Genomic DNA, 24,894 nt, shown 5'->3' on the forward strand with positions numbered 1-24,894 from the left:
TAGTAAAAATTACCACAATCTTTCACGGCCTACACTTCCACTGCACCATTATATTTTGCACTTACGATTTCATGATACACAATAAAGCTTACTCAATTATCCACTAACCACAATCACAATGAAGCATACAAAATTATTGGGAACATAATTTTACCACTAAACAACTCCAACATCATATTCACATCATCAAATTCGATCTTCAAATACCAAACTATACCACAACCATCGATGCACATGAACATGAACCAAAATCAATCAACTTACGTCTCATAAGTAATCTCCGCCACCAACAATTTCTCAACACAAACTTTTTGTTGTCCACACAACAATATTTATTCAATGGCATCAAAATTCATATTAATAATTAAAATGTCCCTATATCCCAACAACCATAACACCTCATCATATCAACTTAGCATTAAAAAAATATTTTATAACCACAACAATAAAATTTCCCGATACTAAAATAAATTCTTAGATCACCCATTATACACCTCAAAGATTACACATAAAAAAAATTATTTCACCTTGCAAGAGAATCCAATCTTTCCACCAACATTATCACGTCAATAACATTCTATCATCATCTCACCATAAACTCATCCATAGAATAGAAGAAACATCTAAAAATAATATTATAATCATCCAGAAAATTCATCTTAGATCAAACATTTTACAGAAGAAGAACATAGCTTCCCTTACAATTCCATATTCCCACTTCAAAATATTTCTATTCAATTAACCAAAAGAAAAAGTTTAGCTTCCTTTACCTAGACTTTCTAAAAAAAGAGTTTTCTTCTTTTGAACTGAAAATTCCATTGCTCCAAAGAGACTCTCCCTCTTCTCTCGTCTACCTTAACCAAATTTCTGATTTCTCTCTCTCAAAGCTATGTTACCTCACCACTCCACAAAACCCAAAATTTAACTTAGTAGAAAATCATACTATTTTCCCGGACTTAATTCCCCTTTCTAATAATCCATTTTAAATTAATAAACTAATCCAAATAATGGCTACACCAAAGTAGAAATTATTTTGACCACATTTCAATTTTCTGCTCATAAAATAATTAAAAATTAAATTCTAAATATTTATTTCTACACTTAATTCACCTTGAGCTATTATTTCCTACGCTTGTGACTAGATAAAAAAACAATATTCATGACTTTTGCTCTAGCCAAGGTTTGAACTTCCTACCTCTATATTTCTAATCAACACACCAAATCATATGAACTATCTCATTTTTCTCGTCAACAACACACATAACAAACATTACAATAACGCCTTCACACTAAAACATGCTAAATAAATTATTATAAAATTATAAGTCACCCCAAAGGCACGTATAAACCCTTCCAAATCGATTATAAAAAAAATTAAAATATAAACACTCCAAACGCACAAATTAAGAATTGAACCCATGACAATCAATCCATAACTAAGGCTTCAACCAAATGAGCCACCGTTCATCTTTGTCTATATCATTAACTATTAACTTAATTACTACTCTTCACATCAAATTACCACTTTGAAATAATAATTATTTTTCTTGGGTCTTACAACTTTCATATGGAGCTTGTCATACCTTTACTTTTCATTAATCAACAAATAATTGGAATCAACTTTGCTTCATCTCGTGCAGCTTCGCAACATGGGGATGATAAGTTTGTGAAGATTGAAAATGAGATTGCAAATGACAAGAACCAAATGCAAACACTACTTGTCTGTATTGCATTTAAAGAAGATGTTCCGAAACATTTTACTGCAATGGTTGTTGGTTTGGCAGATCCATATGTTAATGACATATAATTTACTTTAGTAAATTTCTTAAACTTATTGTATGGATCTCTTAATTTATTTGAACGTCACCTACTCATATATACTTATTCTTTCATCATTATAGGCACAATATTGAAAGTGGTGTGTCATCTCCACATGATATACAAAGATCAAGTGGTGTAAGCAAAACAACTTAAAATTAGGACTATAACTTTAGTTTTATAATTGCCTTAGGAACTTTTAATCTTGTCTTCATTTTTTGTTTGGATTTTTGAATATTTTGTACTTTGGTACTTTGGTGTAATTATGTTATGTTGTCAATGAATGAAACAAATTTACTTTGTTATTTTCTTTTTTATAGTGTTATATATTTTTATATATTTTAGATTATCATCAAAAATAAATTTTATTGAATTATGAAAGTATAAATGCAAGTGAAAAATAATAAATGATTAAATAATAAAATTATGAAACTTGATAATGACGTAATTTATCTGAGAATTAACTATAATAGTGACAATTAAAATTGTTATAATATAATGACAATAATGTCAATTCTAAGCATAATTTTTTCCATTGATTTTTGTTTTCCGATAAATATATTACGTCAATTTTAATTGATGTTATTTACCTCTTTAGACAACTATTGTATACATGGTATAAAATGGCGGTTGTTGCGGTGGTTCATCACAAACCGCCATATTATGCTTTGTGGTGGCAAGATTTATGGCATTTTTGGAAACCGTCACTCTAGTAAGTAACGGTGGTTAAAAATGGCACAAAATGCATAAATAATTATCGCTACTTAATTTTTTTGTAGTGTAAAATAAGGTCTGCAAAAATCAGATTTTGGGTTCAGGAGTTGATTACACGTAGGGAAGGTGTTATTATTTTTAAGATGATTAGTTGTTATATCATACACCTGCATTCTAAAAATCATATTCCATTTTCATTGGTACATTTCATCAAACACTTAGTGAAAACTAGGGTTTGATGAACATTTCATAAATAATTTGCTTAATTATGTTTTCCAATGGTTGTAGGAGTTGACATTCATGTATTAGTGTCCAGTAAAGCATGTTGAGCATCCATTCCATCCTATCACTCATTGAATAAGCATCTTCTAGAGTAGAGATTGTAGTTTTTAGCTTTAAGATATGCATTGCATGGTAGTTTTCAAATTTTAGTGTTTTAGTGTTATCATTATAGTGAAATTTACCCACCATAACTCACACACAAACATTGCATCTCTACTTGACCTTGTACAAGGAATAACACTCGAGTTTTCCCTATTACTTCATTTTAAAGAGGAAATTGGTTTTGTATGAACTTAATGCGGCTAAAGAAAATAAAAACTAGTAATTAACTATCTTCCTCATAGTGTGTGACAAATGTGGTGCAACGAAAATTGGATGAGTGAGTAGAGGTAAGTTTTGAAGGCACTTGCAAGCTATGGTAGGTGAAGGAGGTGATAGGATTTCCTAACCAATGCTAGCCTAAGGAAGGTAGCTATTTGTAGAGAGAGGAAATCTCTAGAAAGAGTGACTCTCAAACGCTATAGAGGGAGGAATGATCTCAACTCAATTAGCATCTATTGCATAAAATTTCAAGAGTGAGTACAATGCTGAAAAATTAAGGCTTTTATACTCAAGCCATTACACATGAGGAATCTCGGCCCTTGGATGAGAAGGAGAAAGCATCTTGGCCTTTGATGCTAGCTTGGAGAAGATGGCTTGATCTTGGCGTGAGATCCTAGCTTGAAAAGGAAGCCAAGTCTCCTAGCCTTTGGATGTGTGAGGTGTAGGATGCAATGTTGACTTCCACTTAGTCCACCTTGGACCTTTGGTAGCTCATGGAAAAATCTCCTGTTAGGCTTAGTCAAGCCCAATTTTATCAATTCAACTACACATTGTTTGACTTATTATTCTGGAAAACAAGGCCTAAACAATAGGCCAATCTTATTGTTATTTTATTGCTCTTTGATACACCTCTTCAAATCTTCACATCTTCTTTGGCCCATGAAGAGTGTAAGAAGCCCATGTGGGTTTGGGCCATCTTGAATGAAGCCCAATTGGATCTTCTTTAGCATGCCCATTGTTATTGGGCCTCTTGATGGGCTTGGGCTTGGAGGTGCATGTGGGCCATGGATTGGGCCTTGAGCATGATTTAGGCCTAGGCATTGGCCCAAGCTATAAGCCTTGTTAGGATCACATCAAAGTGTTGGAATTTTAGGAGGTTCTAAAATTGCTCATTCTCTTAATTTTCTCTTGCTATCGCTCATCTTTATGCCTTACACTACAAGAAAATGTTTCATTTGTAACCAATTTTAGTGACCAAAAGTTGTTAGTCACTATAGCGACTAAATTATATACCAATTTATACAGTAAAAATTTATTAGTTACTAAAATAGTCACTATTATGAATAAAAAATTATAATTGGTCACTAAATTGGTTTTTAAAATTAGCTACTATGATTTTAGCCACCAAAGGAAATTGGTCACTGAAAATTAGCTACCTAGGTTTTTTCTACCAAAATTACTTAGTTACTAAATTGGTCTCTAATTAATTAGTGACCAATTATACTTTTTTTATTTATAATAGTGATTATTTTAGTAAACAATAATTTTTAATTTTGTAAATTAGTATCTAAATTGGTCACTATAGTGACTAAGAAGTTTTGGTCACTAAAATTAGTTACTAATATAGTATTTTCTTGTAGAGATAAGATTCTAAGTTCCTCCATATAAAATATCATAGGAGACAAAAGCAACCCAACTTGATCCATGAACAACTCCAATCATCTGACACGAGGGTAAGTGTTCCTTCTTCTAACACCTTTAAACATTTGGAAATTTCCTTGAATATTATTTGTTAACCTAACCTTGATGACTTTCCCATTGCTTTGAGGAAAGAAACTCGATCTTGTACTAAGTATCCTATTTAACATTTTGTGACTACTAAGAACCTATCTATGACCAAAATTTCCTCTCTGTCATTAATGCAATAAGAGTCCCTACTTCAGTTCAAGAAGAATTGATGGAAGAGAATTGGGTTAAAGCCATGAATGAGGATATGAGTGCCTTAAAAGAGAACCAAATATAAGAAATTGTTAAAGAACCACTAGATAAAAGGCAGTAGGACATAAATGGGTTTATAATGTAAAGTATAAATCTTACGACATATTAGAATGTTACAAAGCAAGGTTAGTTACTAAAGGACTTACTCAAACTTATTGTGTTTGAACCACTAGAAAACATACCCGATACTATCTGACACAAGAGACTGAAAATTGTTTGACAGGTTTCAGCAGTAGAAGGGAGGACTAAAGAGCAAAGTGCTCAAATGAGACAAATGCATCTCCTATTTATAGAAAATTCGTGGCGCCTCCTCGCCTCCTATGTTTTCAATCTCAACCATTAGATCTCTTCAGATCCAACGACCAAGGGTCATAATTATTGGAATTTCCAATATCACATCGATCTCTACAAACCTAACACCCATTAATCAAGCCTCTTTTTCGCTATACTTCTAAAGGTTGGGAGACTATTATACCTGTAGGACAAGACGACCAAAGAAATACAAATTTTCTTTGCACATTTAAGCCAAAGTGATACCAACATCATGAAACCAGTTTAAAGACTCAAACACGTAGCATGTTAAGCTTGGGGGTTGGTGTATTGTATATACCCCAGAACATCTCAGTCACCTAGTTCAAAGTGTTCTCGACCTAAATATACTTAGTCAGAACGACATCATGTTGACCAGGACATAACAACAATGGTAAACTATGATTAAATTAAGGTAATGCCTAAAGCATATTAGCAGAGTATTAGGCAAAGTTAATCAGCGTGATTAAGTACATGGACACATCTAGGTAAAAGCCCATAAACATAATATAAATAGCATAGTACACAAGATAAATTAATTATGTTCCATTATTACAACATTTATTACCATCTAGTGCAGTTGGTTGACTTGAACTTGGAGTGTCTTTTGCAGACACACCTCATCTCAGTCTTAAAGAGGCTTGTACTTAGCACATCTCGATCTAAAGGTACATGATATGTTTGATCTGAAAGAATATGTACTAATAAAAAATGAAATAATAACAATTTGAATTTATTGAGAATGAACTCTTGTAGTTAATTACATGGGTAATATACGGTCTAAAAGAATAGAATGGTAAAAATATTTAATTTAGAATATATAAGTATAAGGGTGTGTTTGGATATACGTTGGCTGAATTGATTTTAATTGATGTGAATTTGTAGAATTGATTTTGAATGAAACTGATTTTAAAGTGACATGATTCTTGTTTGGATGACATAAAATATGAACATGATTTTTTTATTGAATGTTGTTTGGAAACTTGTTTTTAAAATTGATTTTGAGTGTATAATTATTAAAATGGACATTCATTGTCAATATGGTAATTTTTGCTGGTTTGAAAACTTGAAGATATCAAGTAAAACATTGTTGTAATATGGTTGATTGCTTTAGAGTATAACCAAAGTCTTTCACCTGATAATCATTAGATTGTTTATACATAATTTATTTGACATCAAAGATTTACATATTGACAACTTGACAATGATGAATGTGAAAATGATATGAAGATGATATAATATCCAGAGTTGGGTCACGTTCTTTTTTAGTGTTTCAGTTTTACGAGCTGTGAAAAATTAATACATAAATTTTGTGTTTGGAGTTGCTAATTTGCAACTTGAGCTAAATTTCTGATTTTGTAACTTGAGAATTGTAGGTGATATATCGTTAACCTATAAGCTGAAGTGTTATAGAATTTTTTGTTCAATTCTTGCTTCCCACATGGAATGTCAAAGTTTTCAAGAATGAGAAATGATAACAGCTATGGTGACTACAATGAGATTGGAAAACCTCCTATAAATTCATAGGAGGCCAGCCATAATTGTAGATTTTCTACAGAGAAATAAATCATTAACAAAACAGTTCAACAGTGTTTTAGAATTAGTGGCCTTAATGTTTCATCTCACACGGGCAGAGTGATCAACTTCAAAGAAAAAGGAAAAACATTAGATGTACATAGTAGATTAAGACCAAATTATAAAAGAAAAAAAAAACATCTTCTGCTGTCCGAAATAACATTAACTCTAACAGAAACATATGATGGATTATGGGGGTGGGAATTAATTGATATGAATTACGCATAGGTAGCCATGGTAATGGAATCATGCAACAATAAGTATCATAGTGAACATAATCTGGGTATGGACCAATTTTTGTAACATGCTTTCAATCGAGTGGATACCTTGCTCTAGCCAAATATATGAGTTCATCATCAATGTACAATAGCCTTTACTATCAATTGATTTTGAGTCACAAATATGAGGTACAATCTAGTTTTTCTGCTTGGAACGTATAATATTATCTCGAATGGTGTCTTGAATACAATCCATCTCAGTTGAAGAAATTACATTAAAAGTTTGGGAATGGTCTAAGTTAACTTCATTGTGACAAGATTGATCATCTAGGTCAAGGACAATGTCTTCATTTTCATATTGACTAAATTGTAAATCAGTTTCAGCATTCCTTCGAATAAAATTGTGAATAGTCGTTGTTGTACAAACTATATGAACTTGTGTTTCATATTTAAACTTAGGCATATGTCGCAAAATAACAAACTTGTTCTTCCATACACCAAAAGTTCTTTCAATTGTGCACCTTAAACTTGAGTGGTAGTAGTTGAAGACCTCATTATGATTTTGAAATCCACTTTTACGCCTAAAATCAGGGAGATGATAGCGTTCACATTTGTAGGGACAAAGATATCCCACTAGTGTTGGATAGCCAACATCTACCAAATAATATTTTTCTAGTAAAATAGAAAAATCAAATATAAACACAAACTTTAATTGAAATTAAAATTTAACTATAGTCATAATAAAGAAGCTATACCTGGAAGAGGATATGGAAAATTCATGCTAGCAGTTGTGAGAGCATGGTCAAAGATACAAGCATCATGAGCAGTACCTTCCAATCCAGCTAATACAAAGGTGAAACACATGTTCCAATCATATACAACACTTATATTTTGTGTTGGAACACCCTTTCTTCCAATAAATCTCGGTTGTTCACTAGGGGATACCACACAAGGAACATGTGTACCATCAACTGCTCCTATGGCGTTTTTTAAAAAAGGCCAATATCGTTGATCATTTTGAATTTTTTATGACTATCACGAAAAAAATGATCTTTTGGTTTGATATACTTCATTGACAATTTAAGGCAAGCAATTAAAACCTTATTAAAATGCCTACTTATTGTCTCCCCAGAGTGTTAAAACCTCTCTTGGAGCATCCTATTGCCAACCATGTTTAAGAATATTGCCACCATTTCTTCAACACCCAAACTATTAGTGGGCACTAATCCATGATTAGCTAAGTTTGTGCATAGTTTATGAAAAGTGAGTTTTCCCATACGAAACATCTCATAACAACGAATAAGATGACCTTGTAAGATTTCATGCACCCATGAATGACCTGTGTGATTGTTGCTTCTACATGGTTCTTTACATAAATATTTTACTATATACTCGCCCACAAGTGCACTCACATTAGATGCTTTTTCCAAAAGGTCATCATCATCATCTTCATCATCATACATGGTTCTTGCACCAATTGATATTTTTTCCATTGGATAAAGAACCTACAAGAAAATATTAGATAGAATTGAACCTAATGAGTGTGTATTTTTGCCCTCATTTAATGTTTAATAATGGGTATTTAATTGAATTTGTGTGCTTAAAGATTGATTTAATTGGGATTTCATATAATTGGGTTTATTGAGCATGAGATACAAAAACATGTCAAAAATAGCTTTTTAGTTGCATAAATGTTCTTTAGATATTTTGAGGTGTGTTAGTGCAGCTACAGCTAAGTTGAGCTCATGGAGGTGTGGAAATAAATTGCTTAAAGCTTCATGACACCTTAAAGATAAATCCAAGAATAAGAAATTATCAAAATCAAAAAAATTCAAGCCAAGCATTGCATGAAGACGGCAAGAAAAACTTGAAAAAGTGAAGAAGTTTGGCTAAACGAAGAAGAGAGCAACAAAAAAATTGGACCTTGTGGTTTTCTTTATCTTTATGATAGAAGATAATTTGGGAAACATATATCTTTAGATATTTTATTTGATATTTTTAAATAATTATCTTATTTAATTATATCATAAAATATTAAAAGATAATAACTACCAAATCTTTTTAAATATGACAAGATCTTCTTGAATCTTTTTAGATCCACAACAAACAAATATATCTTGAAGATATTGGATTATTTTGAAGATAATTTGAGGAGATTGCAAAGGGTTGATAGGGAAAATTAATACAAATATTAATTGGTGATAATTTATCATATATCTTTAATTAATTAATTAATTAAATTATATTAGATATTGATATTATCAACTAACTATATTTGTCAAATAGTCTATATCTCTCCAAATATTGTTCAAATAATTATAAAGATAAATAATATTTATCTTTATTTTATAATATATTTGAGAGGTTTTAGCAATCGAAAAGCCCAATCCAAGTCCTATATAAAGAGACCAAGGGAGAAGTAGAAAAGGCAAGCTCAGGACTTCGGAGTTTTGGAACCCTTAGGGGGGCCTAATTTCGTTTCCTTTTTCTCTATTCTTCTTTCTAATTTTATTTTATTTTTGCACTCTATGGAGTGCTAAACTTCTTGGGTTGATTCACTAGTGCAGATTTTGCTTTTTACCTCGTCTTATATGCCTCGGTTGGCCAGGAACCGAAACATATAATGGCGCGGTGGCATTTTTGCAATTCCAGGCAACTTTTATGCCTCGGTTCAACGAAAACCCGAAGCAAAAGAGGGTTATATGCTTCGGTTCAAAAAAACCGGTGCCAAAAGAGGGTTATATGCTTCGGTTCAAAAAAACCGGTGCCAAAAGAGGGTTATATGCTTCGGTTCCATAGACCCGAAGCCAAAAATGTGGCTGGATATTTCAAAAATGCCACTACCCATTACGTCTTTGGCCTCGGGTGTCACTGAACTGGGGCCAAATAGCGCTATATGCCTTAGTTATTAATTGAACCGAGGCCATATAGTTTAATTAGGGTTCAAAATTGGCGAACCCCTCTTCTTCCCTGCGCTGCATTTCTCCTCTTTCTCTCTCTCTCTCTCAACCTGCTACTTCAGCCACCCACCACCACCACGTTGTGCTGCCACTGCGTTGCTCTGGCCACCGTCTCCGCGAGCCGTCGCCGGTGGCTCTGGTGGACCGGGAAGCTTGCAAGGTCATACATTTCGAGGAGTTTAAGGATGAGCAAGAGAAGAGGGGTTGCGTTTCTGAAGAACATAAAGGGCGTGGCGAGTGGGTTCATTGGGGAGAGAGAGGCTGCGGCGGCTAACGCAGCGGCCGCCGCCACCAATGTTTCTCCAATGTCACGGCTCCAACAACTAAGTATTCACACAAATAGGGTGTTTTGTCCCGCTTCTAGGTCGTGGTTACTGTGCACGATAAGGGAGATAAAACTTTTTTTTTAATCAGATTCACCTGACTGTAATGTATCATTTGGTAATGTTAAATGTGAATAGCATTATGTTCTGTAGGTTGGATCTAATGTTCTAGTAGTCAGTGGGTGTGAGTGCGGCAGAGCTGGAGGTCGCAGAAGGAGGTGTCGGAATTGCATCTGTGTCAGGAGCTTCAGGGGCACGAGGGGTCGATTTGGACGATAAGGTTAAGTTTGGATGGGAGGTTTCTGGCGAGTGCGGGAGAAGACAAGGTGATACACATTTGATGGAGATCCAAGTTAATGGTGGAACAGTAGCACAGAAGGTGGACTACGCATACACCTTCTTTGAGAAGCAAATCCCAGTGGACACAGTTTTGCAGAACTGGCGAGTGGGTACTGACGGGGTTGAAGATGTGACTATATGGCCTCGGTTCTTACCATAACCGAGGCCAAAGGCTCTGCAAAATTTTTAATTAAAAAAAAATATTGTGAATCTATGGCTCCAGTCCGTCTGCAACCGAAGTAGAAAAGTGTTTTTATGGCCTCGGATGATAACCGAGGCCAAAAGGCACCCCCTTTTGGCCTCACCCCAATATGCCTCGGTTCTAAAACCGAGGCAGAATGACGAAAATAACCGAGGCCAAAAGCCCTTATTACACTGGTGATTCCATTGTAATTTCATTATGGATTCTGAGGTTATAATGAAAAAATTCCTTTATTCTTTTTATTATTGTTGAGGTTTTAAATTATCTATGTCTTTTATCTTTGAATCACGTGAAAAATAATTGGTTTTACATCATAGCTAATCAGTGAGATGTTTTAATCTATATGCATATCAATAATATGAGTTCAAGAGTTTTTAATTTTAATTGAGAATTTACTTTGATTAAATTTAGAAACTTTCATGTGATTGAATGGGTTTTTGCCGATGATTGAGAATGTACTTTGATTAGGGGTAAAAACTTTAACTAGAATTAATCAAGAATGTACTTTGGTTAATTAGCTTTTTGCTTGATTTTAGAGGTAAAAGAATGGACATGATTAAGGATAGTAATATTTAATTGAGAATGTACTTTGGTTAAATTTACTATGATTAATCTACAAAGTTCTTGCTTTTGATTGAGAATTTACTTTGGTTAATAGTGAGAACGCCAACAAATTAATTGACAATTTACATTGATTAATTTGTAAATATACAACAATAATTAATTGAGCAATAATCTTTAGATAACCGATGATGGATCTATTTTGAAAAAGCAGTGGAATCAATCTATTTTCTTTACTATTATTTTTATCTTATTTTATCTTTTTCCAATTTTATTTCTTTGATCCTTATTTCATTTGATTAACTCTTTTGTATAGTTATTATAAGAACTAATTTGTTAGAAATCAATTCCATGTTCGTTGGGAGACGACTTAGGGTTACTTTACCCTTTCTATTTTCTTGACTACTATCTTAACAATACAGAAGTTGCTATAGTTTAGTAGTATTAATTTGATCGCGTCAATGACAGCGTTATCAGAACCCCTCAAAGTGAATCAAATGGCAACAAGGTTTCTATGACCAGAGTATCCAATCCAATAGGACTGGCAACATCATTAGTGATGAGTGCGTATTTTTGCCCTCATTTAATGTTTATCTATGTGTATTTAATTGAATTTGTGTGCTTAAAGATTCATTTAATTAGGATTTCCTATAATTGAGTTTATTGAGCATGAGATACAAAAACATGTTAAAAATAGCTTTTTAGTTGCATAAATGTTCTTTGGATATTTTGAGGTGTGTTAGTGCAGTTGCAGCTAAGTTAAGCTCATGGAGGTGTGGAAATAAATTTCTTAAAGCTTCATGACACCTTAAAGATAAATCCAAGAATAAGAAATTATCAAAATCACAAAAATTCAAGCCAAGCATTGCATGAAGATGGCAAGAAAAGCTTGAAAAACTGAAGAAGTTTGGCTAAACCAAGAAGAGAGCAATAAAAAAATTGGACCTTGTGGTTTTCTTTATCTTTATGATAGAAGATAATTTGGGAAAAATATATCTTTAGATATTTTATTTGATATTTTTAAATAATTATCTTATTTAATTATATCATAAAATATTAAAAGATAATAACTACAAAATCTTTTTAAATATGACAAGATCTTCTTGAATCTTTTTAGATCCACAACAAACAAATATATCTTGAATTTATTGGATTATTTAAAAGATAATTTGAGGAGATTGCAAAGGGTTGATTTGGAAAATTAATAGAAATATTAATTGGTGATAATTTATCATATATCTTTAATTAATTAATTAATTTAATTATATTAGATATTGATATTATCTGTAAGGCACTCTTATTTCAGCCCAAATATTTAAGGGCTGCCCCAAAAATCTAATGGGCCTAAGGGTTGGCCCATAGGGTGTCCAAGGCCCCTAAGGCAGCCACACCCTTCTCACTTCTGTCATTCTTGCAAAAATAGTACACTCACACTCTTATTTTCTCTCCTCAGAGCTCTGATAGGGTTTAACCCCAATCTCGATCCAGTGCACTCAGTCCCGTTTTCTTACTTCGTGTAAGTATTCTACAGCTCATACCTCTCTTTTCCATTTGTATGTTCATATATCCAGTTAGGGTTTCATCGTAAGCTTGTTTTAAAACTCGCTCCGCTATTCTTTTCCAGCTCGTTAATATGTTCTTGGAGCTATTGTGTTCCACTGTTGGTGTCGAACTCTCCTGCTAGCTCCTCCCAAGTAAGGGAAGCTAGAGTTTCTTAGTTTAAATCGATTATTTACCATTTTTGGCATGTTTCATATTTCTAATATATGTATGGTGTGTACAATGTTGTGAATGAAATATGTGCTTTGCTCTGATGGAATATTGATGTTGGCATGCGTGAACAGTGGAGGGTTCTGGTTTTCTCGCCCAAGCGAGTGTGTCTCGCCTAGGCGAGATTTGCAACAACTTTCCGATGTTGTTTGCGCGAGTTGTCGCTCAAGCGACGAGCTCCTGTTTTGAGCGAGAGTCTATCTCGCTCAGGCGATGAGGTCTCGCCTAAGCGAGAGAACGCGTAAGCCACTATTCGCCTAAGCGAGAGACCCTCTCGCTTGAGCGAGACCTTTCAACCTGAGCGAGGAGTTGGGCGAGGGTGCATTTCTATTTTGTTGCTTCTCGGTTCTTGGATGGTTGGCACATGTTTGATTGGATTGTTATGTTAAAAGCATGAGAAGAATAATTATGCATGAGTGATATGGTTCATGGGTTGTGAATGATAAGTTTGATATGATCTTGGCATGTGACTTGAATGGGATGGTTGGTTATCAAAGTGACATGGTTATGGCATGAATAAAGGATTCAATATGATTATTGGAAATATGATTTGTATGTGATTAGGGCGTAATTCTATGATAGTTTCGTGGTGATGCCTCATTGGTTAGGACGTAATTCCATGAGCCTCTAGGTGAGACCTCATGGTGGTGCCTTAGTTGGTCGGGACGTAATTCCATGACCCTTGTTAGTAGGAGTTCATGGTGGTGCCCCATCTATATAATTTAGTAAGGATTCAAGGTAAGGTTGCATCCTGACACTCTAAAGAGTCAGTTAGTCTCACATAGAGCGTACTGACTCTAGTGGTGAGAGTACCAGGAGGCCTGAAACTCATTAAGGGCTAACCTTATGTTGGGGGATGAGACATTGTAACATTTAGCTCGGTAGAGTAGCTTAGTAGAGTAGGGAAGTCCACCATAAGTGCAAGCATCCGCTGAATTCAACTAATTATATGTATCCGAATGAGTCGTGTCTGAGTCTTGATGTATTGTTTGCAAGTCATAGCATGATTGGTTGACATATGTATCTTGAACTATGAAATTGTATGTAATTGTATGATAAACCATTTTTTGGCTCTAACTTACCCTTCTGTTGTATGTTTTGTCTGGTGTGGTTTTCTCTTTTGCGATGATCATCAACTTATTGATGTGAGCATATGCAAGAAACCCTCGTGGTCAACAGGGGAACGGTGACTTTGTTGCGTAGCCCGCCTGGGCTAGATTCCGCGTATTGGGCTTTTCTTTTTGTGTTATGGCCCATGTATTGGTTTGTCTTTTAATCTTAATTGGATCACTATTGGATTTTGTACCTATCTTGTATTGGCATCGTGGTGTGTCTTAGGATTTCCTTTTATGAATTCTTGAATATCTTTAAGGAGTGATTCTATACTCCGACCCTTTGCTCATAATATTATATCGAGTGACGTGTCATTTAAGTAAGTTTATTTATTAAATGGGACATTACATTATCAACCAACTATATTTGTCAAATAGTTTATATCTGTCCAAATATTTTTAAACTAACTATAAAGATAAATAATATTTATCTTTATTTCAAAATATATTTGAGAGGTTTTAGCAACCGAAAAGCCCAGTCCAAGTCCTATATAAAGAGACCAAGGGAGAAGCAGAAAAAAAAAAAAAAGCTCGGGACTTTGGAGTTTTGGAACACTTAGGGGGGCCAAATTTCGTTTCCTTTCTCTCTCTCCATTCTTCTATTATTTTTATTTTATTTTGCATTCCATGGAAGTAGAGATGGCAAATAAACCCGTCCCCGTTTTGACGGGGAATCCCCGCATTGACTGGGCATGGGTATGGGTATGGGGAATCCCCGACTTTTTCAATTGGGTATGGGGATGGGTATGGGGATGTATATATCCCCGCCATAATACACGTCCCCGCCATATCTCCATTCTCGTTTAAATTATTAAAATATTCACAATTAATTAAGTAACCCCACACACACACACACACACACACACACACACACACACACACACACACACATATATATATATATATATATATATATATATATATATATTTATTTATTTATTTATTTATTTCTTTTAATTATTTGGTTTGTCATGAAACTCATTCGCATCTCCAATATATTTTTTATCTTATCATAACCTTTATGTAATTATGTTAAAATGATGTATGTTAATTAAAAAAGTTTTATGCCTCACATTTGAATATTTCTGTTATTTTTTAATATTTTTATTTATTATATATTTTCCTTTCACATGAGAATGTTTATACTCTCAATTTAAGGTAATATAAAAAAAAATTATTTACTTATTATTATTATTATTAATTTTTGTTTAATTTGAAGAACTCTTTTGTTTCATTAAAATAATTATTTTGTTATTTTTCAACCATTGAGTATATATGTTGATATTTGAAAAGTTTTCTTAGTTCTCTAAGATATTTTTCATCTTACCATACCTTAATTATACATTTGATTTCCTTTGTGCGATTTCTTTCGATAGTCTCTCAAATTATTTCAAAAACACACATTTGTTAGTTTTTTAATATTTTTATTTATTGTTTTTATTTTCATCATGTAGAATAATATTTCGATATATTCTATCTAATTATTTTTTATTTTATAACTCATTATTAATCATACTGTAATTTTTTCACTTTAAATTATGTTTGAAGTGGTTAAAATTATATATATATATATATATATATATATATAATGATATTTAGGAATAATATATGATAATTCACTACAAGAAAAACATGAAATAGTGACTGATTTAGTTAGTAACCCATATCAGTCACTATTTTTCATCATTGGTGGTAGTAGTTGATTTATTGTCTGAATCAATGATTAAATTAGTGACCGATTCAATGATCGAATCGATACTTGATTTAGTAACCAATTTAATTACTAATTTATTTGTAATTTAATGATAAATTTTTTGGTCACTAATGATATATCTATTTAATTTTAACCACTTCAAACATAATTTAATAATTAGTTCTCTAAGGTATTTTTCATCTTATCATACCTTTATTATACATTCAATTTTCTTTGTGCGATTTCTTTCAATAGTCTCTCAAATTGTTTCTAAAACACACATTTGTTAGTTTTTAATATTTTTATTTATTGTTTATTTTCATCATGTAGAATAATATTTCGATATATTCCATATAATTATTTGTTATTTTATAACTCATTATTAATCATACTGTAATTTTTTCACTTTAATTGTATAAATAACTTTTATTTACTACAATATAAAAATTTAATGTAATTGCTATGATTTTTTTTTGTCACTATCTAACATATATTGAAGTTAAAAAGATACAAAATCTATGTCAAAATTTTATTATTATGTTTATTATTTGTTCTTTGTGTTATTTTGATCAAGTGATGTATTATAACTTTTATTAGTATATAAAAAAGAGATTCATTAGAATTTAAAAAAGTGAAGTAAACAAACATTTAAAATATATTTTAATTTGAATATTTGTTTTCCTTTTATATTTTTTTGAAATATTTTTTAATTTTATCAACTAAGTTCATCAATGTTGTAGTTTGCAAATTTAATAAATGTTTTGGTTCTCATGAAATTTTATTTGGTATTTTAATCTAAAATGTAGACAATTATAATTTATTTCAAAGTATTTGATATGGAAGAAACAATCATCCTCCTAATATTGAATATTTGATAATATTATGTTTTCTTTACTGTAATATTTTTTCTTTTATAAAAAATAATATTGAAGTAGTTAGAACACGGGTACGGGCATGGGTACGAGATTATACCCGTTACCCGGTGGGGATGGTGATGAAGGATTGACCCCAACCAAGGATGAAGGCACATGCTTAAGAAGACTAAGCATGTTTAGAAAGGAAGTTCACTAATCCTTCATCCCTTTCATTTGTGTTTGTTATTTTTGATTCCTTAAGTTGACTTAGTTGAATCAACTTTAGTTGACATGTTGACCTTTGACTAGGTTTGACTTGTTGACTATAGTTGACTTGACTTAAGCCAACATGCTAATCTATGTTTATATGCTTTGTAGGTTAATTAGGAGTAAGAAAGCAATGCTAGGTGGCGCATGATGATTGGGGAGCATAAATGATGTGGATGAGAAAGTAAAGCAAAGGCATAAAGCATAAAGTAAAAGGCATAAAACAAGTGTACCTATGTACCTTTAGTCTCCTTTGTTTTTAGCAGACTTTGGCCACTTTTTGGAGACATATGAGACACATTCTTTGTCTCCTTTTGTGCTAGAACGAAATTAGCCTTGCACACACCATAGTTGGCTCTTTTGTCTCTCATTTTTGTAACCTTATTTGACCTAGTTTCTAGAAGCTAGGGTTAGGTTTTTGTAGAGACATCCTTAGGTATATTTTATTTGCTTAGAGGCCCATAAACTCTTCTATATAAGGGGTGCTCCTAGACTTGTAAAAGGGTTGAACATTTTGAAGTAAAAACACTCTTGTGTCTCAACCATTTGTGAGAGTTTCCTCCCTTGGGAGTGAATACTTTTAAGCCTTATCTTGCATAGCAAGTGGCGGCACACATCCACTCATCTTCAAGGTTGCCATGGCTTCTAGCCTAGCCTTGTAGTGGCGTGCTTCTCACATTTTTTACCATTTCTTTCCTTTCCATTTTATGTTTTCTTCTTCCTTTGATTATTCTTGGTTTTCTATGGTTTATGTGCTTTCCATTTCTTTTTTGTTTTGAATCAATCCATCATCTTCTTTTCTTGAGCTTTGTGAAAGGAACCTTCACATCTAGATAGCTTGCTATCTTAATGTCCAGTGGGGATTTCACTTAACTTTCTTAATCAACTCACTTCAATAATCTTAAAAAGGAACAAGGTAATCCTTCATCAGATGGGGATGGGACAAAAGTTTAATACCGTTGGATTTGGGTATGGGGATGAATTTTTTATGCGGGGATGGGTATGGGATAGTGAAACCCGTACCCACCCCGCCCCGTTGCCATCCTTACATGGAAGGCTAAACTTCTTTGGTTGATTCCATTGTAATTTCTTAATTGGATTTTGAGGTTAGATCAATTAATTTGTTTGTTCTTTTTATTCTCGTTGAGATTTATTTTCATCTATGTCTTTTGGTTCTTAATTTAGTAAAAGTAAATATTTTTACATTGTAGCAAGTTAGCACGATGTTAAATCTACATAACATAACAATCGTATGAGTCCTAGGGTTTTTAAATTTTAATTGAGAAGTTACTTTGATTAATTTTAGAAACTTTCATATGATTGAATGAATTTTTGCTAATAATTGAGAAGTTATTTTGATTAGAGGTGAAAACTTAGATTAAAATCAATCAAGAAGTTACTTTGGTTAATTAGCCTTTTACTAGATATAAGAGATAAAAGAATGGACATGATTAGGATTAGTAATATTTAATTGAAAAGTTACTTTGGTTAAATTTACTAAGATTAATCTACAAAGTTCTTGCTTTTGATTGAGAAGTTACTTTGATTAAAAGTAAGGACGCCAACAAATTAATTGAGAAGTTACCTTGATTAATTTGAAGTCTTAAACAAGAAATCAATAACAATAATCTTTAAGAAACCAATGATGAATCTTATTTTGAAAAAGCAGTGAAATCGACCTAATTTTCTTTACTATTGTTTCTATCTTATTTTATCTTTTTATCTTTATCTCTCATATTTTTATTATTTTATTTTACTAACTCTTTTATATAGTTTTATAATAACTAATTTGTTAAAAATCAATTTTGTGTACCTTAGAAGGCGACTTAGGGTTACTTTACCCTTTCTATTTTTTTGAGTATTATCTTAGCAATACTGAAGTTGTTATAGTTTAGTAGTATTAATTTGATCGCGTCAATGATAACGTTATAATAAGATGGAGTACTCAACAACATCAGCAAAAATATAACGATAAATATAACGATAGTAAAAAACACAGTCGTTTTTTAATTTCCTTCTAACATATAACTTACTGAAGTAGCAGTTTCCAAGTATGGCACCCGCTTTTATTCAATAAAACCTTCTCCTCCTTGGTAAACAGCTTCCGCTTACCTATTCATGCAGGCACGAAAGATTTAGAACAACGATCCCAACACTTGAAAAAATCCAGACATGCGACAAGAAAAAAAATCATTCATTTGATCACAGTGCAATTTCTTAGCCCACATTGTCATTTGTTAACAACCATGAGATGCAGCAACAGTGCACTAACGACCAACCAGTTAGACTCTATGAGTAAACTTCTAAATAAACACTCATCAAAAGAAAAAAAAGATAAAATGAATTAAGCTTGGAAGGTAAGTTAAATTTAACTCATGACGAAAGTGTTATTCGGAAACATAGGTAAACCAAACCATTAGTTTTCACTGGATTAGTTCATATCCCAGACATTCAATATTCAATTGTAAAACACAACAAACCATTGTAAAAGAAAATAATGTAAATGATCACAAATAAGGGTCGAGTTCATGGATAACATTATAATTGGGAAAGGGGGTATGTCATGGATGACATTATAGTTTGTAAGTTTGAATTTATTTAATTCATAATGCACATAAGTTTAACACCATACAACTAGACAGTAGAAGAAATCCAAATAGAGCTCACTGAAAGTAGTTCGGAGGAGGTTAGAAGCATCCTAGGTGTCAAAGACATATAAAAGCCACAACAGTCATTAGGAGAATTTTGTGTCTTTTGCATTGAGACTCAAAATATCACTCCGCAGATAATTATACAAGTTCAGAAAAAGTTATAATATTCCCAAATCAATCATTTATTCATTCAGAATGATCATTGTCTCCAAATGAAACCCACCGTTTTGTATTTTATTTTTCACAAACCATGGAATCAAACTGAAAAGGTTTAATCATTTGGGTTTACAGGTACAACTAACATAGATAAATTCCCTTCTACTTAAACTTTGTACAATACATATCTGGTGTCATTAATGCATTACAATAATTAAGGATTCATTATATTTGTTATCTATAATTCTAGCAAAACCCTTTGAATTTTTTACTTGCCATCTGCATTTATCATTTATTGTAATGAGATCACACCACTAGTTGCTAGTATTCCTTTAGTTTAAAGAACACAAAACTTTAAAGTATGCATTATGTGGTGAAGCTCATGGTCAAAGTGACAGAAGACTAATATCATTACTTCTCTGGTTTTCTCTGATTTCTGTGTTACATCAAAGAGCCAGTCAAATAGGGATACAATATTAAATATCTATAACTTCATGATACCTCTTTGTTCCAATCCATAAGCCAAAGTTCAATACATATAAAGCAAATACAACAAGGCATTCAAATTTTCTTAAACTAGATTTCACTACACAATAATCACTTTGTTAAATCATTTGGGTTATTTGCTATAATCATAAGTCAATCCATCAAGACATCCACATCATCTCGCAATACAAGGAACATTTCTCTATTTGACTTTTGCACCATCAATTGACAACACTTTCCTCGGAAAACACAATCACCATTTATTGCAGGAATATTTCTAAGTTCGGCCACTACATCACCAATGGATGCACTACTTGTAGCATCAACACGTGATTTGCATGATTCCGCAATTACACTTATCCTGTCAGCTATCCTTGATGAGGCAATTGCCTTTTTCTTTACCCTTCACAACAACATTATTGTTTCTTTTTCTCTTCTCCCCATTCTTTTGTGTTCCTAATCCTTGGCTACTAGTTCCTTGTGAAACATTAAAATTAAGGCCTTCAATATCATTTATTGCCCCAACACTACCATCTTTACTATCACCTGAACCTTCCTCCAAATTAAGGCCAATGCCTTCTAAACTTGGACAATACACATCATTAACATTTATGTCAAGACTAGTAGGCAACATTCCAATTGAGGGAGTCCATTCACACTTTCCATTAGCCACAACATCTTTGAAAAGTGTGGTCAATTGGTGAGCAAATGCAAGTCCCTTATACCTAAGTTTTCCATATTGAGGATTTTCTTGCATGTTTACAGCCCAGAATATCTATTATCATAACAACATTAAGCACAAACATAGTATGTGTTAAAATTCATACTTATTTAGTACATACCAATATTTTTCTCTCCCACCAATCATCTGGTGCATCAACTGTATTCTTCATGTTGTCCCATCTCAAGCCTGTTTCTTTACCAAATAATTTATAGCATGCTCTCCAATCTCTTCTAAGGTTATCATACCTATTTTTAAACTTTGACTTGGGATAATTGATGAGTGCGTATTTTTGCCCTCATTCAGTGTTTACTTCTGGGTATTTAATTGAATTTGTGTGTTTAAAGATTGATTTAATTGGGATTTCCTATAATTGAGTTTATTGAGCATGAGATACAAAAACATGTTAAAAATAGCTTTTTAGTTGCATAAATGTTCTTTGGATATTTTGAGGTGTGTTAATGCAGCTACAACTAAGTTGAGTTCATGGAGGTGTGGAAATAAATTGATTAAAGCTTCATGACACCTTAAAGATAGAGATGTCAATGTGAGCTGGAACCCGTGAGCCAACCCGGCTCACCCCGGGTTCGAGCCGGGTCGGGTTGGGAAAAAAAAAACTTTTGCGATAATGGGTCAAAACGGGTTGAGCTCACTTAACCCGCGAGCTATGTGGGTTCGAGCCGGGTTATGGTGAGCTGACCCACCAACCCACCTTTATTAAAAAAATGTAATTTAATAAAATTAATATTTCATTCAGAATCTGAAAAATGCAACGCAATCCCTAACTTCTTTCTCATTTTCATTTTTCACCCACGCAGACGCAATCCCCTTCCCTCTCATTGGTGTCCGTCGCGGTGGTGCCACAGGTGGTGGTCGTCGATCGTTCTTTGGCGGTGGTGGTCGACGTTGGTGCCAGCCGTTCCGTGGTGGTCGAGCCGCAATCCCCAACCTAGTTCTCTTCTCATTTTAATTTTCGACCCACACAAACGCAGTCCCCTTCCCTCTCACTGGTGTCCTTCGCGGTGGTGCCACAGGTGGTGGTCGTCAATCGTTCTTTGGCGGCGGTGGTCGACGTTGGTGCCGGCCGTTTCGTGGTGGTCGAGCCGCAATCCCCAACCTAGTTCTCTTCTCATTTTAATTTTCGACCCACACAGACTCAATTCCCTTCCCTCTCTCACTGGTGTCCGTCGCGGTGGTGCATAGAGGTGGTGGTCGTCGGTCGTTCTTTGGCGGCGGTGGTCGACGTTGGTGTCGGCCGTTCCGTGGTGGTCGAGTCGACGCTTCTTCTGCTCCTGCTGCTCCTCTGCTTAGCCACTCTCACTCGGTACTGCGACGTCATTTTCATGTTTCTTTCTTTCTCTGTTTACATCTCAAATGAAACTTTTCATTTGTGCATTTTTTTTCTTGACTTAGGTGAAGTTGCGATTGAACACCCATCAATGTGGAGTTCGTCCTTGCTCTGTATAAAGATATAACTGTTCTGTTAAGGTATGCTCTATAAACTCTCTCTTGTATGTGCGCACATGCTTTGGGCAGATTTGTTTATGTGAGGTGTTAAGTATTCCAATAACAACTGTTGCTAGTGAGTCTGCATTTAGCATTGGTGGTCACGTGCTTAACAAGTATCGATCTAATCTTCTTCCTGACAATGTTCAAGCACTGATTTTAACTCAAAATTGGTTACATGGATTTGAAAATATTGGTAATGTATTTTTTCACACTTTTCTTTACATCATACCTCTAATTCTAAATTATATTATTTCGTAATAGTTTCTTCTTGATTTTGAAGATGAAGATAATGAAGATGATCAAAAGAAAGAGGAAGTTGTTCTAGACTTTTCAATCCATGACTCCAATGCACCTCATGTGTAGTAATTCTAGGTAAGGAAACAAAAACTTGTAGTTTTCTGCATACTGTCTCTGTCTCTGGTATTACCCATACATGATTTTGGAAAACAGAAACATTAATGGAATATACCTTAATAAGTTGTACTGTGTCCATGATCACTTCTATTCACCAAATTTTCTTTGCTACTGTCATTTTTCATGTCATCACCATGAGCAGATCAGGGCAACCACCAGATTTGAAGAAGTGAGTGCTTCTACCATTCTTCACTTCAATTTTATTTACTTTCTTCGTTTTAATTTTCTCAATCACTCGCTGCGAATTGATCTACAATGGTCTTTTGTTTGGGGGATGCACAGGTAGATGGACAAGAAGCTTCAGAGTGTGTTGTTGCTAATTTTCTTTTCTTTTAGTCTATTTTATCTTGTTGCATGATTTACGAGTTTGAGGAGAAAACTGGGAGTGGTTATAGTTGTAAGAATCTTCCAAACAGTAATGTCTGGAGAAGTATTTAGCTTGGGTACTTTTATGATTTAAGCTTAATGTGTTTTATAATTTTACCTTGATCATTTCACTGTTTATATCATCTCTAGATTTAAGTTCAGTGCAACTCTACCCAATTTCACTGTTTATATACTCTAGCTTGGTGTATTGGTGTCCAATCAAATCCAAAGCATTTGTTGTGCTTATTTTAAAACTAGTATTTAACCAATCAATACTTTTATCTTTTTAAGTATGATATGAATTAGTTTCTAAACCTTTTACTTTAAATCTTTTTATTCATCACCATTGATTACATAACTCATGAATATGTGCTTTTTATTACTTTCTAAATTGTTCTTGTTTTATCATGCTTTTTGCAGTCATTTAGCAGCTGCCAAATTATGTTTTTTGTAAGGGGAAGGTTTTGTTTTTTTGCAGTTCGTGTAGGACAAGATTTTGAGAACTGCACATGTTAGAAGAGTGGCAAAGGGAGATAGATAAAGCAATTGGAGGATGACAAGATTCAAACATGAACCAAATTTTTTGAATTACCACGATAAAGATGTGTACTATTTTCATTTATGTTTTGTTGAATACAATGATAGAAATTTCCTAGTATGAGCCTTGTAGTGAGCATGATGGAGACACATTGGTACTTGATTTTATTGTAATTATCATCTCATACATTACTTAAAAAATTATTTAAATATTAAAATATTTAAAAATTTAAAAATAAATAAAATTTTAATTTTGTATGCGGGTTGGTGAGCCAACCCACTTAACCCACCAACCCGTGGTGGGTTGAGCCGGGTTGTAAAAAATCTGGCTCACCTTAAAGTGAGCCGGGTTGGGCTCACTCGTTTTCTGACCCGGCCCGTGGTGAGCCAACCCGTGTGAGCCGGGTTGGCTCACTTTGACATGTCTACTTAAAGATAAATCCAAGAATAAGAAATTATCAAAAGCACAAAAATCCAATCCAAGCATTGAATGAAGACGGCAAGAAAAGCTTGAAAAAGTGAAGAAGTTTGGCTAAACCAAGAAAAGAAGAAAGAAAAATTGGACCTTGCGATTTTCTTTATCTTTATGATAGAAGATAATTTGGGAAAAATATATCTTTAGATATTTTATTTGATATTTTTAAATAATTATCTTATTTAATTATATCATAAAATATTAAAAGATATTAACTACCAAATCTTTTTAAATATGACAAGATTTTCTGGAATCTTTTTAGATCCACAACAAGCAAATATATCTTGAAGATATTGGATTATTTAGAAGATAATTTGAGGAGATTGCAAAGGGTTGATTTGGAAAATTAATACAAATATTAATTGGTGATAATTTATCATATATCTTTAAGTAATTAATTAATTTAATTATATTTGGAAAATTAATACAAATACTACTTATCTATAACGCTGTCGTTGACGCGTTCAAATTAATACTACTTATCTATAACAACTTTAGTATTGTTAAGAGAGTAGTCAACAAAATAGAAAGGGTAAAGTAAC

The 24,894-nt window shown here is 33.2% G+C and overlaps 1 protein-coding gene and 1 long non-coding RNA gene across 3 annotated transcripts; one reads left to right on the forward strand and one right to left on the reverse strand.

The window, feature by feature from the left end:
- Positions 1 to 20,694: 20,694 nt before the first annotated feature.
- Positions 20,695 to 21,223, reverse strand: LOC114170216. The gene is made up of 2 exons (XM_028055703.1): positions 21,173 to 21,223; positions 20,695 to 21,105 (listed from the first exon to the last, which is right to left on the reverse strand). The coding sequence occupies exons 1-2, from the start codon at positions 21,221 to 21,223 to the stop codon at positions 20,695 to 20,697; spliced, it is 462 nt and encodes a 153-aa protein (XP_027911504.1).
- Positions 21,224 to 21,817: 594 nt separating this feature from the next.
- LOC114169139 lies at positions 21,818 to 24,018 on the forward strand. Of its 2 annotated transcripts, none has more exons than XR_003600831.1 (6): positions 21,818 to 22,375; positions 22,465 to 22,539; positions 22,635 to 22,753; positions 22,841 to 22,932; positions 23,117 to 23,143; positions 23,761 to 24,018. It is a non-coding gene; the product is annotated as an uncharacterized LOC114169139 (long non-coding RNA). The 2 variants fall into 2 exon arrangements; XR_003600832.1 differs by lacking the exon at positions 23,761 to 24,018 and adding an exon at positions 23,257 to 23,501.
- The last annotated feature ends 876 nt before the right edge of the window (positions 24,019 to 24,894 follow it).

The sequence above is a fragment of the Vigna unguiculata genome, chromosome 11 (assembly GCF_004118075.2).
Source record: "Vigna unguiculata cultivar IT97K-499-35 chromosome 11, ASM411807v1, whole genome shotgun sequence".
In the NCBI taxonomy this organism is placed as follows: domain Eukaryota; kingdom Viridiplantae; phylum Streptophyta; class Magnoliopsida; order Fabales; family Fabaceae; genus Vigna; species Vigna unguiculata.

Bases quoted from the DNA above. Each gene is read 5' to 3' on its own strand.
- LOC114170216 (XM_028055703.1), bottom strand. From the start codon at position 21,223: ATGAAGAATACAGTTGATGCACCAGATGATTGGTGGGAGAGAAAAATA. The intron at 21,106-21,172 runs GTATGTACTAAA...TTATGATAATAG, and splicing joins GGTGGGAGAGAAAAATATTG to ATATTCTGGGCTGTAAACAT.